General features: G+C 40.0%; 1 protein-coding gene across 2 annotated transcripts in view; it reads right to left on the reverse strand.

The window, feature by feature from the left end:
* The window catches only part of MACROD2 (mono-ADP ribosylhydrolase 2), an 843,060-nt gene that overhangs the window by 266,870 nt on the left and 556,569 nt on the right, over positions 1 to 19,621 (reverse strand). For both annotated transcript variants that reach the window (XM_058419895.1, XM_040059164.2), the window contains exon 7: positions 10,023 to 10,053. In XM_058419895.1, the coding sequence (XP_058275878.1) occupies positions 10,023 to 10,053 (31 nt within the window). The remainder of the gene's footprint in view (positions 1 to 10,022; positions 10,054 to 19,621) is intronic.

Raw genomic sequence — 19,621 nt, forward strand, 5'->3', positions numbered from 1 at the left:
AAAGTACATTATTAAGAAAAGAACATAACTGTGAGTACTACTATGAGTAGACCAGTTAAAAGAGCCCCATATTCCTAAAGTAACCCAGAAGCCACACAGCTGCTGCACAATTCCAAAAAAACAGATAAGGAGAAAGAAGAAAGTTAAGCAAACATCTACCAAAAGTTCCAAAGTTCTCTACACAGCTGTCAGAGTAAATAATTTTCTTTAGTCTGCCACTGTTTTCCTTTCCATCTGGAACCAAACTTGCCTCCTGTTCCCTGGGACAAAACTGGGGTCTGTGTGAAGCTATAACCACTCAGACCTGCCAGCAATGTTAACAGAACCACGGAATGGCTCGGGTTGGAGGGGACCCTTATATCATCTAAATTTCAACCCCAAATTTTTGCTGGTTTTCTTGCAGTAGCCATAACACATCCAGCCAAACCAAGGAGTCATTCTGGTTAGTGTGGGATAAGACACAAAATCACTCCACAAACACAATTTTAGGTTGTTCTCTCTCCAAGGCAAGATCTTGCAAGCCCACCGTGACTTTTCCTCCTTAGGACTTATCCAGGAGCTCCACGTCCCACATCAGTGATGGATGGGGTGTTGGGACGCTCTCCAAAACCTTTATCACACCCGCCAAACCCTCTGACTGAGGGTGAACAGTTTGTTTGTGGGCGGCGCTGGTGACAGCCACAACAACAAGTCCCCTCATTCAGTCAAACGGGTGAATTGAAGGATTAGTCTGTCATGCCAAACCAGGGCCTCATTTTTCTTCTGTGCTACGTGGGTCACCCCCTTCCCTCAGCCTGCATTTGATCATGATTAATTCGTCAAGGCTGGCTACAGCATGGAAATGAAGAAATGGATTGCCAATTACAGTTATCTTCTCGCAGAACGCCCCTTGAACCAGTCCTTTTCTGCAGCAGTGACAGCTCAGAAATAAACCAAATGCAGCTCTATTGAGCAGAAGCCTGACCCAAAGTGTATTTTAAAGCAGAAGGTGACTTCCCCCTGCCCAAACCAGCTCTGCAGAGTAAATGGTTTTCTTCTATCCTGCCTGCCTGGCAGGCACAAAAAGCCCGCTCACATTTGTTTTCGTAGTTAATATGTACTGAATTCCTGACTTAACACTCTTCAACAAAAAGGTGCACATTTGTTTCTGCAAAACTCGCCCTGAAGGGGAATTTAATGTGTATACAACTAATGCCAAGTAAACAAACCTAGAAATGATCCTGCTCCACACAGAAGCTCTGGAAAGGATTCGAACTTTCTCCTTGACAGCACTCACAGAAAGGTAAATTCTGACTCTTGCTGCATTTCCTCTGCAATAAGCCTCATGTGTTCTTACTAGCTACGTAATATTTCACTGATATAAGAAACTAGCTTAAATTAAATAATCAGATTCTGATAGATTAATTAAACAGGAAACAATTCCACAACGTGATATTTTATTAGTTATTATCGATATTAAATTTGAGAAATAACACCGCAGTCCTGGCAATGCGCACGTGCAATTTGTTTTATTCACTGATACTGTCGCCAGCAAGTCACTTGAGCTACATAAATTCGAAGTATGTGTATAAATCTAACTTTTTATTACCTCAGAAATTACCGGTTAAAAAGAAAATCCTTTTTTCTAAAATATATATATATATATATATATATATATATATGTGTGTGTGTGTGTGTGTGTGTGTATATATATATATATATATATATCAGTCAAAAACTCAGATCATTGTAATAGATGCTTCCTTCCACTGTTGTAACTCATGGTATTTTATGCTATTTTCTGGCGCATCACACACCTTGAGACAGAAGACAGGTGAACATTTCGTGGCGCACAATATCTCTAAATGCATTCCCAAGACAAAAAAGCACAACTAACTCTCCTCCAGGCCCAAGGCAGCCTCCCATTAACCCAGCCACCAAGGCGATCTGCGGTGTGCAGAGCTGCAGAATACATCTTATAAACAGGATTCTGGCTTAGAAACAGGATTACTCACTCACTACACAGGATCATTCAGCTCCGCTATTCTGCCTCAATGGCAGCTGCCCTTTCCAGTGATAGATGGCAGCTTCCCAGTTTAACAAAGATGCAGGAAAAAGGACAACACCCTTTGAACGACCCTCAGAGCGCCAGCAACGCCTTTAGCTCGACTTTCAGGTACTTTGATGAGACTCAGAACAGCAGCTCCATTTCTGCTGATCCTTTCTTTCATTTCAGGAGAAAGATATTTGCCCTAACAGCAACACATTTTTGCCTTTCACCTGAAAGTCTCCATATTCTCCACACACACTTCTTCCAAACTTTGTGGAGGGACCGAAGCTATGAACAAGAAATGACTTTGGGAAAGTAAATTTATGTATATAGTGATTTTTCTGTGTTTGTACTGGAGTAGCGTTAAGGGTCTCTGACCCTGACTAGGACCATTACAATAGATATTACGTAAATAAACAGGAAGAGATAATGTCTGCTGTGGAGAATAAAAGGTAGGACAAATAAGGCCCAGCATCACAATATCCTGCGGCCAGACCACAAACAGACCCTCTGCATTAAAAACTAAGGAATTAGTAGGAAACAGAAGCTGTTTTCCTGAGGCATTTGCTACCTAGTGCAGTCACAGAAGTTCAAAAAATACCAAAGGTCAACACTTTTGTGGTAAAATTATTTGATATACCTGACATCCCAAATATTACTCCTACTCAAGTGCGTCAGGGCTTTTAAAAGCTCTGCAAGGACACACAGACAAAGATTTGCACTACCGTTCTGTCCTCACAGAATGAGGTTTGAGCTGTGAGTGGGACTCAGCTGAATACACTCAGAGTCACAGGATCTCTCAGGCTGAACGGGAGCCACGAGGATTATTGATTCAGACCCTCTGCTCCTCACAGGACTAGCTAAAATTAATTCACAGGACTGAGGGCATCATGTTCATCAGGCTTCATGGCAGCTTCCTTCTGTTTGTAAACTCCAGATAAAACAACTGCGTGCTATTAAAATGATGGTGGGCGATGATCTAGGAATAGAAATCTTGCTGTTGGTGAGATTTTTGTAGCTGCTGAAGTATACAGAATGTGTGGTATAACTAAGATTGCGTACAAGACTAGTTATGCCACAGCGCACAGGTAAATGAAATCACTGCTAAGATGTGGGAAGGCATGAAAAAAGATTACAATAATGCCTGTGTTTTCACACTACATCTAATCATGAATATGGTTAAAAGACATCCACAACAACATGGTAGAATGCATTAATGGATTGTGTTCCAAGTTACGTTTTTAGAGACGTGCTCTTTCCTGGGGCAAGGGGCAAGATTACATCAAAGAAAAAATTTGGATAGCAATAACTGGGCCTTTTACCAAGAAATATTTTATACTTCATGAATCATCTTAACGTAATGTCTCTACAATGAGGTCCATACTGCTTTGTTTCCTTACTTCAATTAATTTCTTAACAAATTAGCTTCAAAGAGCTTTAGCTTTTCCGGAGTGCAAAGGCACAGAACAAACATATCAGATTATCTTGTTGACATCAGCCAAGGAAATTTAGGAAAGAGAATTAAGTGATTCTGTTGGTATACAACAATACAGAATTTTAATGTTCATCATGGTAATTGAGACATTCCTAATTCTTTGAATAGAAAACCACAAATATGAAAGCAAATAATGTATCTGACCAGCTGAAGCCCTGTTTATGACTTCTTCAATATGCTTTCTGAAAAGAAGAGAACTTTTCCAGCTTATTTATGTTTTACAGGATAGTCACCTGACAAAAAAACCAAAACAAAACAAAAACAAACAAACAAACAAAAACCCCCAACAATAATACAAAAAGTGAAAGGGAAAAGGGGGAAAGTGCCCAAAGCCCATGATGTTCTTGATGCCTTTGGAGATGTTCCTGGATTTTCCTCAGCGGCCTGGAGATACCTACAGAGCTCACAGCAAAAGCAACTTGAGCCATGCTAGGAGCTTCAAGATGGAAAATATTATGAAATAAGAGCAAGAGAGCACACAACTTTTTCTTGCAGAGTACAACCCAGGCAGTGAGGTTAAAGAGGGTGGGCAGCTGCAAGGCTGAAAGGTGCAAGAATGTAATAATATATATCTAATATAAATATGGCTGAAATATGAATATATATACAAAAGTAATTTTAAAAGGAAAAAAGTATCTACATAGACTTTCATTTCTTCCTAAAGATATGAATAGAACTTCTTCCTAAAGAAAAGAAAGAACGTGGAAAAGACTAAAAGAGAGGCCATGAGGCAACTGACTATTCAGTGGACAGTCTAAGATTTCAAAGGGACATTTTTAAGGACAGTCACTGAATACCATTTGAATGAAGGACAGGACTCATCCTCCAGTGTTCAGGGGAAATGCTGCAAATTGTACCAGTCAGCAAGACCTTCAGAATAGATAAAATTCTAGATAGCCAAGCTACATTATCCATAAAAAGCTAATTTCCACTAAAAAAAGAGATCTTATTAAGTCTCTCATCTGGAATCAACTTAGAGATTTCTCCTTGCTAAATGCATCACATGAATGTTAATTTTAGACTGCTGAGAGCTCATCAATTTACACTTCCCTGTAATAATTTTTTTAGTATTTAAATTATGGGAAGACACCAATTAGTATCATGGACACCACACTGTCTGAAATAAGAACACTGTTAAATAATGCATGTAACAAATTTTTATACAAGTAGTAATTAGATTTCTAGGATTACTTGAATATTATAATAGCAATTTCATAGCTGTTACCATTATTTTTAATAATAATCTATTTAATTGGTGATCAGACCCTAGAGAAGTGTCAAAGAATGAGTTCTCATACATCTTCATTTTTGCAAACATATTACATTATGCCAGTTATGGAGCAAATAACAAAATGTAATTAACTCTCAATGAGTTACAAAAAAGGCCTTTTAAAACAACACAGTGTCAAAAAAGTTGATGTGGTCTGAGTTGAAGGATGAGGACCTGCTGATGAAGTTTAAAAATTAGCTTAGTTATGAAAATCTTCTTAATAGGAACTTTTCCTGTGTGGCCTACTGGATTGGGATTTTTTTTTTTTTTTTTAATCAAAGAATTTATATGATAATATCAATTTTCCTGGATAACCTCAACAGACATCACAATATCCAGATCCTGATGATCACATAAGCATCGGGCCTTTTTAATGGTGATAAATACAGACTGGAGATAAATACAAAACACTGATTACACATTTGTATATAGCAGCTCTGAAAAATTTACAGCTAACTCCTTCCTCGGAAAGGTGACAGTGCAAGCCTTATTACAATTGCTCATTAAAGAAACATCTCTTCCAGAAATGAAATGCCAACAGAAAAATGAGAAAAAGAAACAGATGAGAAAGATGGAAATAGATGGCCTCAACCTTTAACCCTGCGTCAGGAATTTACTCTGCCTTTGGAAACATTTGGTTTAGTCTTCTGACTCAGATTTTCTGAGTGCTTTTATAATCCTTCAGCAGAACACCTGTTGGTTAATCCCTTGTTATAATCCACCTTGGCTCACCTCACGGGGAGAAGAGCTGATGGATATGCTCCCAGCCCTCTGTGGCAGGAGGAACCACTCTCTGGACCCTGAGCAGGACAACTGGGGCTCAGGACAGTGGTGACTCAAGCTGGCACAAAACCAAATTTAGATTCCCCCAAATCTAAAGCGGCCCAGAGGATCTGTGCTCCCTCTCTGCATCCTCCCTTGAGAACAGATTATATGCTTCTATTTCCTATACACACACCCTAGTTTACTCTACTTTTTTTTAATTTCCTTTTCCCTCTAGCAACGCATAGCAAATAAAATCATGAATATTTTGCCATGATCGGACCAAAAACTACAAGTAAGCCTCAGTGGCGTGATTCTGCAAGCAGTGAGATTTACTCCAATGTAATGATGATATTTAAAATGTGATGAAACTGCATTTCCACCACCTGAATCACCACAGATGTTCTGCGCTTTCTTGGCATTTGGTCATCTCTCTGTCTTTTTAAAATTAATGCAAGTATAAATTCATAAGAAAACTAAGAGCTTCCTCAGTCTTTCATCTCAGAAAGGATGGAGGACATAATTTTCACGAAATCAAGCTAAGGAACAACACACAGCTATATTGAATGTAGAGATATAAATACACACCAGTTGGAGAATTCAGAGTTTCATTTTTCTCCCTCTACTTTATTTCTCCTTTTTCTCGCCTCTCCCTCCCTTAAGTTCAAAATAACACTTAAATACTAGTTTCTGTTGTTGAAGAGCAGCTTATGTTGCCAACATAAGTATCTCAGAACAAAGCCAAACCCTCTATTACTGTAAAGTAACAGTAAGAAGGTAAGACACAGGTGTGCATAGACCATAAAAAATCTTCAACTCCTTCGGTATGCAGCCTATCCCACAATTATCTCCCTACACGTTTGTGACAAAGATGAAAAAAAAAAACCCTTCTCCTTACATCCATCTGCAGAGCCTTGTTTTAATTTTGTGGCTTGGAAGGTTTGCAGCACCATATCCAAACCCTCGTTCACTGGGGCTGCAAATGCCACAATTTGTGGAGAGCTTCTTAATGAGGTGCTCTTCCAGAAAATCTACTAAAGGAAGTGGCAATTCCCTCTTCTGGAGGAACCTCAGAGATAATAAGACAGTAATTAAGGGGAAACCCGACATGTAAATGGTGATCCACTGGTATAACACGAAAATCTGACACACTACAGCCTAAAACAGCACTTTGTACCCTCTGAACTACAGGTTTGTCTACAGATTTTTTCATCCCTATTTATTTTTTTTTTTTTTTTCTTTCCAAACAGATAGTAAAACTGCTTTAAAAAGGAAAAAGAGCCAAAACGTAAGAAAATTCCTAAAAAACCGAACTGGCCTGGCTTATGTTTGTGTGTTACTAAACAGTTGCTGAGGATGTGTGTAGCTTGGTACTCCAACACCTCCCTAATGCCACAGGAGGAATGTAATTCCTCAGTCCTCCTCCCAAAACAGTTTTATTTGGGAAACTTCATGCTCTTGGTATAAATGAAAGCATTTATTGCAATGGAAGAGTGAGACCCAGGGATCCACAGGGATATAAACCTTCACAACCTTTGCTTTCTTAGACCGATTAGCAGTTCTTAAGCTTATTAAAGGCGACAGGGATCTCTTAGGAAAATAGATCAGGGACTTGGGATCTCGTAAGGAATTTTTTCTTTTTCCCAGAGTGCCTATGGGCAGACTCTCACTTGCTTTTAGCATTGGTTACTTTCTCTGTCATTTTTCGAAGATGGAATCCCTCATCGGAATCAAAGTTCTAAATCAAAGCCCCTTTGTGAGTGGGTTTGCTGCCTGCATTCTTTACACAGGAGCAGGCGAAAAATCAAAGTTTTGACTGCTGGCACGGTGCAGCAGCCAAACAGCCTCCTCAAGGCTGTAACTTGTTCCAGCTGAAACATCCACAGCCTGATGGGTGGAGATGGAGCAGCAGGAAAGAGTCTGGGGAGGAGGGCAGACTTCTTCCCTATCCAACACTCTTCCCATGAAAAGCAATCTGCCCTTAGCCAAGACCTCAGAAAAAGCCTTGCTTGCTTGTTTCTTCACAGATTTCCTTTTTATGGGGGTAAAAGAACGCTCTGCAGCGATGAAAACGAGAATGGACTGCTCCCCAGAGACTGTCCTAATGACAAGAGTGAAGGTGAGCAATCTATACACGTACAAGAGTCTGGAGCAGAACTCAGTCCAGATTCTCAAACTGCATACACTCAGCTGATCTCTTGCAAATTTCTGTACTTCAGTTTGTAGGAGAAATTGTATCCTCAGCCAGGGGTTTCTGAAGGGAAAGAACTTGTTTGTATGAATCCAAGATGAGGAAACAACAAGTGTATTCCTTCTATAACTTTTTTTTTTGGACAGTCCAGTGTTATGAGCACAGCACAAAGATACTCTAATCAGCCTGACCCACCAGACATGAGGCTGATCCACTTTTCCATCTTGACACCACCTTTATCTAAAGGAATAAGGGGAAAACCCCAAAAAGACCGAAGCACAGTTTTGTGGGGTTTGTGTGTATTTTACATTGCAAACATGCCACCACCCAGAGTGTAGTTTTAGCAATGTAACTGCTATCAAACATTCTTGAAAACACTGACACCTGAAGCCAGATGCAGGGCTGCCTGTTTAATTTTTACTCTCAAGGCAATGCATCTGAAAGTCTGAAAAGAAGGGAAGTTTTTTGTTTTTTTTTTTTTTAATTGAGGAATAGAAAGTATTTATTAAAATGTAAACAGTAGAATCAATTAGAGGTTGTATTCTCCCCCCAAAAAAACCAAAAAGCAGCCTCAGAAAACCAGAGCATCTTAGCACAAATGCAAGAGTGAAACAGGAAATGATTACAGAAAAAGCACCTGCCACAGTGTTTCAGCTACCTTCAAGAAAAGCATTGAAAACCCCACATAAACTCAAGATTCTCATCAGAGATCCTTTCCAACTTTCTCTGCTGTCTTCAGAGAACCTTGTTTCTCACCTGCTGAGACTTTTCTTTTAACTAGGCCAATTCTAAAATAAAGTGAACTGTTATTATTTGTACTTCCCACTTACTAATAATTCCCATATATTTACAGCATACCTTGCTTGTTTTTTCTAAAATAATAACAAAAGTGAATCTATGTAAAAGATCAAGATTTAAGCCAATGTGTCAAGGACTAAATTGCAAAGCTTGCCTCCAAGTTCAAAAGGGGCACCAAAAACTGAGAAATGAGGCAGAGATTTATCTGAAACCAGATTTATATTCAGCCAATTCCAGTGCTCGCACAAATGGCACCTGCATGTTCTTCTGCAACAATGGAAGTGTAGCTCAAATTAAAGGGAACAGAGCACCCAAATTGAACTATATTTTACCTTCTGAAGCCTATTTCAGATTTACAATCAAACAAATTTTAATAAGAGGTCCTTGAAAAAGGAGGAGTAAGCTTAAATATTTCTGCCTTCCTGTCTCCCCTCCTGAATCTGAACTATCTAATTAGTCAAAGCTACAATTATCTTATCTACAATTACTATATGTTATGACTTATGTCATACCACATTGTTACATGATAATGGCTTTTTTAAAAAAAAATATTGCTGTTTAGCATAAAATCATTGAATAGTTTGGGTTGGAAGTCATCTGGTTCCAATCCCCCTTGGGACATCTTCCACTAGACCAAGTTGGTCAAAGTCCCATCCAGCCTGGCCTTCAACAGTTCAAGGGATGGAGCATCCACATTTCTTTAAAACATCCTCATTTAAAAAAAAAATTAAATTGTGAATTAATCAAACCTACAATCATTTATTGGATCCAAATGGAAGAAAAATCAGCACAGGTTACTGTTTAAGGAAAAAAAAAAAAAATGCAAATCCCTTTGTAGTTTGCTTGTTTTCTCAAACTCTTCCTTTTTTTTTCTAAATATTGAACTTCTTGTTCTTTTCCTCCGTCAAATATCATGCTCGCTTCTTTCACCAAAAGCCAGCAGACTGCTAGTGATGGATTATCTTATGATTACAACAAAGAAAGAGACTTACAATAAATGTTTCCTTCCAGTTCCTTCGGGCCATGTAAATTTGCATGTAAATTAATAAACTAAAATGGTGGAAACAAAACTCAGGGGAACTAAGATAATTTCCTGTTACTCTAGAAAGTTGGCTTGGCTTTTTTAGTTTTGGGGGGGTTTTTTGCCAGTCTTGGACATCGTGATGTTTTTCTTTCTTTCCTCCTGGATGAAAAATTTAACCAGACCCCTATTTTTCATTTTTTTTCCTATACAACAGCAGCCTGTTTAAGAGTTTAAGAGTTCCTGCAGAAGTGTAATCACAGGTTTTGGCTCACAGGCTCTGAGGGTTCTGCTAAGGACTGCACAACAGCATCCAGCCACAGCCAAAGGCTTTGGGTCTCTGTTATTTAACACAGTATAAATATATTGGTGAGACAAAATGACTGATGAGACATCTGATATGAAATATCACTGCTTGAAAAACAAAAATTAAGTGACATCAAAAGTGTGTCTTACCATAAATTCCAGTTGAAATGCAGGGAAATGCCTGTAAAACAAAGGGAAAAAAAAAAATCAGTGGGATTTCTGTTTACCATACTTTTTTATCAAAACCAAGAGTGTTCTTAAGGGCCTGTTTTTCAACACCCAGAGATTATATATTGTAGCATTCACTGATACAGCAGTCAAATCACAGGCATTCTCACGTCACTATATGAAACATACTCCATATGCTTTCCTTGCTGCCACGTTAATAAAGCCGCATTCTTTTTCACATCTTGAGCTATAAGCAACATTTGAACACAGATTCATTCTTAAAACTGCCCTTTGAGCTAAAATTTAATGCTATAAGCTAAAAATTAATGCCATAAGCTACTACAGCAGCAGAAAAAAAAAAAAATCATATCATCTGGGTAGAGTTAGACAATGTTTCTTCACCAGTAAAATAAGCTTGGCCAGCTTAGACTATGTTATGCCTCTTTGCCCTGGCCTCATTCACTATAATCTCCTTTTTAGATTCAGCTCTTAACCTCAGCTCTTTCAGACCTGTGGTTTATGGTGTGACCCAACACAGCTGTATTGCTACAAGCCAAGGGTTTGCAAACTGGTGCAGGGGGAGGAACTGGAAGATGCTGGTGAAAAGAAAGAGTACATTTTTGGGGCAGCCTGGACATCAAAAAATATACATCATGGAACAAGAAACATTACAGACACTGTGCCAGCACGAACAATAATTTACATTTCTGCTAAGCTGTCTGTGCTGTCTTGAGATTTGCATTTCTGTGAGCCAGAGTCAGTTTTCCACCCGGAAAAAAAAACCAAAACAACCCACAAAGCTGTCATTTCACAGGAGAGGCAATTTTCTTCGTGTTCAGCTGATATGTGATATCACCTTTGCCTCCCACCTCTGGACTGACAGCAGACACAGCTCAAAGGTATGAGAGCACCTGGGACCAAGGTCTCAAATATCCACCCCGAGGCTCCCTCCAGATCCCCCAGCAATGAGTCATCATACAAAAGAAAGAAATTCTTCTTTACTTAATCACACAGGAAAACATTATTCAAAGCTAATGCTTGCTTTATATTTAACCAGGGAATTAATTAGGGAATGGTGATTAAGAAAGGAGAGGTCTAATGGAAAGAATACATCCTCCCCTCCCCTCCGAAAATACTTAACTAAAATAAAGTGGAGGAGAATTATAGTCTCGTTCCTTCTCATAGCCACTACAGCTTACATCCTGAAAAGTACTTAGCTTTGTAGTTTGTACCCAATAAATCACAAAAATCAGCTCTTTAAAGAAATGAAGAATAGAGCAGAGAAAAGGAAAAACAACCACCATATGGTTACAGGGCTCAGGCTGAAGTGGCAACAGACACTTCAGCAACCAGAGGAAAGCATAAAGGACGATTCCGTCCAGTTTAGAAAAATATCTTAAAATTCACCACTCTTGCAGTCCCACTTGTTAAGAGATAATTGCTCCAAACAAGTGTTTTGTTTTCTATTCTTTGCAGAATTTTAGTAACAACACGGGACTTAGATATCCATTTGCCTCAGAGAACGAGTAATGGAGTATTCACGGTTCCTTCTCTTACTGGCCCCTCAGCCAGCTAAGGGGAAGCAGCCCTGCAGCATGTCTAAAACTCCATCAATCCCGTGGCTCCTTGGGCAACACCCCACCTGGTGCCCATGGGACACAGCCCCACTACTAACTTCAGATCCCCACGTGCAAGAGTTCAGGACTTTTGTACCGCTAACCAGTACTGTTGAGCAGAAGACATTTATTGGTCACATTGAGCTATATTTATACATTCTAAGTCTACTGCTTACGTGATCACAGATTATTTGATTGGAGCTCCTATCCTGTCTATGTGTTTAGCGCGCACCCTTCAGGAAATATGACTGGTTACAGTTTATTGCTTCGTGGGCCTCTTTTATCTAGCTCTGGCATTCTTGCTGTTTTGTTTCTAAGGCTCTTCTTTTCTCACTTTAGTACCACTAACGTCTCAGTAACCTTGATGGGAACTCTAAAGGGTTTAATAAGGATAACCACAAGCAGTTTGACAAGAGTACATTACTGCCTAAGTCCTTCAGATGCACTGCTACACCCACAAAGTGTGACAAAGCCACCCCCATGGGGGACCTTGGGCTGCAGTGGCTCTGCAGTCCTGGGGCAGCACCCATCACTGCAGCAAAGCAAAGGGCGTGTGAGCAAGATCACAGACTCTTAAGGGTCTAAAGGACCTCTAAGATCACCCAGCCCAACCAGTAAATGAACCTCCTTAAAGCCCTGACAGGGACCTTGAAGGGATTTACAGGGCCGGCCGCTGCGCTGTGGGACAGGCTCAGCACACGCTGCCAACATCTGGCACCACAGCTGCGTTGGATCCGAGGGTGTCACAGGGTGTTGGATCCGAGCACCCGAGGGCTCCAGGGGAACCAGCTTCCTTCTCATCGCTGCTCAGAGAGAGAAGATGAGAACTGCATTTTCAGCGCTGCACGGCGGCCGCTCGTCAAAGCCGTCCACCTCCATTCACAGAATAACGCGCTCTGAGGCCGCTCAGCAAGCCCCGGCTGGAAATCCGTGTGCGTTTCTGAACGCTTCAAAAATCACTGGGTAGGCACAATCGCTACCTCGCTTTCGGTTTCTGTCGTGCAGCTGAAACGTATCTGGAACGGAGCTACAAGGCTGCGTAAAATCCCATCAAGTTCCTTTGGAATGTGGGTCTGCGCCATAACTCAGATGAGCTCTGCCCTCTCCCTCATTCAGGGATGATCACAGCACATAACCAGCAGATGTAATTTCGTAAAATGTGACAGTGCTTTTATTCATTCAAGAAAGACCCATGCCCAGGATCGCATATCAACCGTGTTTCCTCTTGGCTCCCAGGGAGACAATTTAGTCTAGATGCCAGGTTGAAATTACTGGCAGAGCAGTAATGGGGAATTCGCAGCATGGATATCAACATACTACAATATTTGGCTTATGGACAAAAGATGTTAAGGTTTCTAACCTTTTCTGTGCATAATTAATAACAACTTAATTATATATCTGATTTCAATTAAAAAAAAAAGAAAATATCCATCTCGCAGCAGGTAACATTCATTCCTATTTCCACAATAAAAATGTTTCTCATCTTAATTTGCTGCTGGTAACCACTGTTTATTTATGAACCTTTCACTTCTTTGCTACCAAAATAGCATGTTCGCTTTATTTGGGGACTAATAAGAAATGCTACCCTGATAGCACTCAAAATAGACACAACTCCAAAGTTGAAAACAAGAAACAAAGGCGGGAGCTTCCTAGTACTACTGTGGTTTTGCAATCATCTAGAGAAAGAGGCCAAATTAAATCAGTTCTGTGAATACTGTGAGACTGAAATTGATTTAATTCCTGTAGGAGCGGATGTGGGCGCTCAGCCTCCGGTTCTTTTTAATCCAATGTGTCTTTACCGAGGCTCCAGCAGCAGTGCTAATTAGGATGAAATGTAATGCAGCTTTATGAGGAACATTTACAATTGTCACCATGTGGAGGCCAAGTTGGACTCCGAGACGTTTCAGCAAGAAGGACCTGGGTATTTAAACACTTAAGGGCTTATCTACATCAAGGGGTTCTGATTCACACTGAGCTGCAATGTATTAACTGTTATACGTGAGATGAACACAATTGCTAAGTCTACATGACCAGATGCCTCCTACTGCAGCCACAGCTCCTAATTGCTTACACAGAGCAAGGACTTCCTTCAAATTAAGCGTTTGGCATTCTGAAGTGGTCTCCCAGTGTCATTTCTGCCACAGCCGAGCCATATGCAAGGTAAGCACTTTTCTTCCAGCACATAAGACAGCAGACAAAAATAATGTCAAGCACAAATCCTTCTCTGATTTTGCTGCATCATCTTACGAATTCTCCCGTTTGAGAGCCATTCCTTCACGCACCTTGCATTACTGATATTCCTGTTCATCAGCCAAAGCTCCTAAAAAGCTTGTGCACCTCAGATGCCTTCCAAAACAACATGCTATATAAAAACACTGAACTTCAAAAACACAATAAAGCTACAAACTTCAGGGACTATTGTACATCATCTGCTGCACAAACTATTCACAAGGTACCTATACACATATTTAAGATCAGTAACATCAAACACTCAGAGAAGTTTTGCTGCTGTTACTAGATCAAACTTATCAACTAAATGATTTTATAAATCACTAACTATAATACTATCCTTTTGCCTTTTAAAAATCCTTTTAACTGCTATCTGAAAGAAAAATAAATTAAAATCTGATGGTATTTTCCATCAGATGGAAAATCTCCCTTCTGAAATTAATTCTCTTTTGGTCATAATGCCAAACCATAACTTAGCAAACAATGGATTTTGGAAGTAACTATTATTCAAAGAAAATTCTCCATTCATAAATAGAGAATTCCAACATAATTTCCTATCCTGAAAGTGAAGAGGGAAAAAAAAAAAAAAGGGAACAGTTGAACATGGCCAGCTCAGTTTTGATTACAGACAATACTAACATTTTTGTTATTTATTTAAAGAATTAAAAAAAAAAAAAAATTATCACCTCAAAATAATCAATGTACTGAACACGGCATGTCATGTGCAAGCCTTTAGGCATTTGTACAAGCTCATCCCTCACCCAAACACGGGAAGGTTCTCTTCATCAGAGGCAAACACCGGGCACCCAAGCACCAAAAAAGCTGGAGGGAATTTTTTGGAAGAAGCATAAAACATTCAGCTATTTCACAAGCCGAAAAGTTTACACACCAGCTGTGGGGAGGGTCTCAAAGGCTGCTGAGAGCTGACAAAGTGCTGGACAAGCAACTACAGCCGAAGCTCGGATTCAGACCCACAAAGGTTGAGGTCTTCTTTAAGTTTGTTTGTTTACACAAGAGGGCAGTCACTGAGAGAGGCCACTTAAGAGGTTAAAATGGCTAAAAGATTGTCTTTAAAATGTCCTGTTAACAGAACTAAACAGATCAGGTGGCTGCAGGGGAACATCATCCTTTGATGACCTGTTTGCCGCATGGCAATAGTCTCATTGTTAAATTATGCGTCTCAGTTTACACAATGAATGACTTTTTTTTTTTTTTTTAACTGAAATAATCAAAAACTTCAACCAAATGACACTCATTCAACAATGAGTGCGGTGAAAAAAAATATCAAGGAATGACTACTAAGAATTAAAAATTCTTTTTAGCATCTGCGTATTCTAACTTTACATGAATTTAAGACAGACTTTTGAAGACACTGAAACCAGATGTTACAATGACCTACACAAGACAGTTGAGCATTGTAATATGGAATTAAGATGGTTCACTACTTGAGAAATCCCACAAAATTTTTATTTTATATTTTTCAAATTTGGACTCTTTCAGTAATGGAAAGTAATAGCTCCATTAGCTGCCTGGATAAAGGTATGGACTAAAATTGGGTCAAATAATTTGATTTCTCCACATATAAACTGAGTTGTGGGGTGAGGTTTGCCTGTTTTTTTTTCCCTGAACTATTTGAATATCTGCAGTTAAAGTGAAAAAATTATGGGGTAGCTACAAATTAACAGTTTGGCACGTATTTTAAAAATCATCATGCATTTATATTTAGAAATACTGAGATATAAACCCCAACTGCTCAAAGCAGGACCGCCTAGAGCCAGTCACCCAGGACCATGGGCACATGTAGGTTGGAATATCTCCAACGATGGAGACCCTGCAATGTCTATGGGGAGCCTCTTCTGCTGTTTATCCAACCAGAGAGTGAGCCAGTCAATTCTTGTGTTTAAACACCAACCCTCCCAGCTCTCTGCTGTCTGAAGACTCCCCGGGGTGCTTTGTTCCCCATCATCTGAGTCACTAATGAAGATCTTTAATAGCATTGGCCCTGCAGTACCTCCCTGAGGTACGTGACTAGTGACTGGTTCCAGCTGGACCTCGTGTCACTGACCACCACCCCGTAAATCCCAGCAGCTCAGCTAGTTTTTAGTCCACCTCCTGCACAGTAGAAGAAAATAAAATTCAGAAATACAATAACTGGGCTTATGAGACAGCATTTGCCTAGGATGTTTAGAAGCCGTTGCTGTTGAAATAGCAATTAAAGCAGCAAAAATGCAGATGATAGGAAAGAATAAAATATCAAATGCAAATTTAGAACAGCTTTATTTATTTTTTTTTTCCTTTCTATACCATCCTGTGCCAATGCAGGCTTGAAATGAATGACAAACCGATTTTGAACCACACCGGTTATGTGCTTTCAGCCCCAGTAGAGAACAGTTATGAGTTTCCTTCATGCTGAAGAGCAAGAAATTAAAAAAATCCTTCCTCCTTTTCAAGAACAGAAAGGAACACTCAGCTACGTGCCCCTCATCGCATCAGCCTCATGGTGTTACAGAGCAGTTTCTAGGTTTGCCTCTAGAGTCCCTGAACTCTCAGTGTCTCATTACCCTGAGAAGAGCTTGAAGATGAGAATTCCTTCATAAGAACAATGCAAATACAGCCCTTATTACTTTTTTTATTTTGAATGAAGGTTATGGACTGTTTTCTGAAGAATAATAATTCTGTTTAATCATATTGACTTAAAAACACCTCTTGTGTTAATGGATTCCATTCCTTCAGCACAGCAGGCTTTGGGCATGTCTTCCCCATCTGGCATATTTCAAATCACACGATCCCGTGGTATCCACAGAGCTCATCTTATGTGCGTATTGCTAAGAGGAAAGCTGGGATCCCGTTTCATCTCTGCTTGCCCATTTCCAGGCTGGACTTCTGGCCTGAGGTTCTCTCTACAGTTAATAAAGAGGGTAATTCAGCTGTTTCAGGTCAAATGAATGGCTCTCGTGGGGAACTGTTGACTACAGAGTGAAGCTAGTTACCCAAGCTAAATTTAGGTGAAAGAAATCCTTCCCTCAGAACAGGAAATCATATGCACTCAACAGAAAGATTCAGGAACGAACTCTCTCTCTCTCCTGAGTCCTCACCACAGGAATATTATTCCATTGATTCAATATAAAATTACTTTTAATGAAAAATGTTGAGCCAGACTTCTCCAGCTTCACGAGACAAGCAGGGACTTCCAAGGCCAGCAAATCCACTCTGTTTCTCCAAAGAGTAGAGAACAGAGACCTCAGAACCCTCAGTTTTTCTCATTGGTTTCATGTCTAGGAGCACATGGCTGTGAGAATCAGATCTGCTGGACTCAGTGCAGGTTCCCTGGCAGCCCAGGGAGATTTCCATCCCAGGAAATGCCAATGCTGAGCCATACATGGCGCTCAGAAGACACAGGCGTTGCAAGCCTGGCCCAAGCCCACACGGGTTGGTAGGAGAGGACACACCCACTGCAGCATCAGCATTTCCAGCATCCAGGTCATTACTTACTACCAACTGCTTAATGAGCTCAATTTCAGTGTCTAGGTCCCTCATTCGAATCAGTATTGTGTCACATCTACAGATCAATAGCAGCTTTACACTTAAAATATTTTCAAATGAAAAAAATTAAGAAACCGCAAGGCTATATATTGATATAAAAGCTTTAGAAAGGAGATATTCAGTGACAAAAGTATTTACTGACCACAGTGACAACTACTTCATCCTTAACACCAGTTTAGCCTGTTCTTACTGCTTCATCTACACCAACATATTCAAGGAAATACCGCTGCACCTTTACTGTGGCTTGATTCAGATCTGAGCCAACCTTGCAAGAAATGTTATTAAATGACATTAATACAGTAGTGAGATCATACTCTGACAAACAAGAATAATGAGGTAAATTAAGGGCAGATGGATATTGAGGCTTTCCTCTAAATGTCCTTAATTTTGAAGGCTTTAGACATACTGTCTACTGAACCTCAGTGTAATTTTAGTGTTTTACTATTTGTGATATTTATAGCTTCCATTTATATAAAGTAATATGTAATTTTAATGCAGGTCTAATAGTTCCAACTGCCATTGACACAGACTGCAAAATGAAAAAGAGAGAATACCTTGGTGAGTGAGATGCTATTTCATATCATCCCTGCCACCCTAACCACTGCAACACAGTGGGTTGATGCCATATTTGGATTCCAACCTCGTCAACACATCAAAGATCCTCCCAGGTGAAGAGGAGCAGGGCTGTGCAATTGATCTCCCCTAACCTGTAACGTCTGTGTCACTCTGGTCCAGGGTGAGCGACTGCAGCGCATGTTTCTTTTTGAGGGAGGCAAGAGAGACGCCTTGAAGAAGTACACGATGATGAAAGGTATGAGGCAGGCGTACACCTTGGAAAATGTCAAGGGAGATCACAGTCAAAACTGCCTTCTTTATCCAGAATAAATAACAGCAGTTGTACATTATGTGACTGTAATTCTGTGGAGGAGGTCTGGTAACATAAATCACAGTAAAGACAACTTGAGACTCTCTTTAAAGACCAAGGAGGTTATTTATATTTTTAGCTTATATTCTACTTTTCCCAGGCACAATCCCTGCAGGTATTTTTATGGCTATCCTGAGTCCCCTCAGTGCAGTGTTTTTACCCTCCCTATTTATTATCTGCTCTCGCCCCACACTCGTTTTATTCTGCTCCTTCCTTCTGCAGACTCCTCCCCAATCACGGATTGCTGCCATCCACCCTGTTCCAAATTCACTGCCTCCATTATCACTTCCCTTGCAGCTGGAGCACATCTGCTCTCAGATCCACTTTACAATTTTTTCCTAAGGCTTTTGCCTTGCTCTCAGCATTGCTGGAATGCCTGTGCAAGGAAAGCAGCAGCTACGGGAATCTCGCCACCATCTGTGGCTTGATTCAGAGCCACTGCAAGCAGCAAGAAACCCTCAGCTTCAACTGCAACCCAGATCTTATTACCACTGGTTTTTCCCTTTCAAACCGCTGTTGAATGACACAAATAAACAAGTTAAACTGCACCAGCATTACCAAAACCAGGTCAGCAACTCTGGATACCTCATTTCTGGCACACTGGGTTTGGTTCAGAAAACAACGCACTTGCTGCCTGAAAGAAGGTTCTGGAAATATCAGCGGCGATGTGTTCAACGGGGCACTCAGAAAATGAGGAGTCCTGAAGAGAGGCCAATCCGGGTTTGCAGGTTCTGACACATTTCCTCATTCTGAGTAACCCCAACAGCATTTCTTACCAAGCTGAATGAATCTGCATAGCACTTTCCTTGGCATTGGTAAATGTGTCAAGATTTGTCTCAATAAAACTTCAATGTCAATGAAAGAAAGGCCGTCACACATATGGGATAAGTAGAAAGGAAAAAAAAAAAACCCCAAATCTGAAAAAATATGTCTATTTTCTCTAAATTCCTTCAGCTTTCATTCTCTTACAGACATTTATTCCTCCTCTTGAGAGATGTTGCTGCAAAAATACAAGGTTAACAATTTTAAATGGAACTTTAATTTTCTATGTTCCCCTGCTTAATATATTGATCCAGACAGGGCTTTGGGTTTTTTTGAATTCAAGTAACATAATGACTTGTCAAATTCTTCCTGCTTTTAAATGTTCTGTATGGAAATAACTGGTATGTATATTTTTAAAATGGCAAAAACAGCAGAAGTGAATAACAGGCATAAAGATTTCTCTCTCTTTAAATACATATTTCCCAAATGAAGAAAACTGCACCGAG

Source organism: Hirundo rustica, chromosome 3 (genome assembly GCF_015227805.2).
Source record: "Hirundo rustica isolate bHirRus1 chromosome 3, bHirRus1.pri.v3, whole genome shotgun sequence".
NCBI lineage: Eukaryota > Metazoa > Chordata > Aves > Passeriformes > Hirundinidae > Hirundo > Hirundo rustica.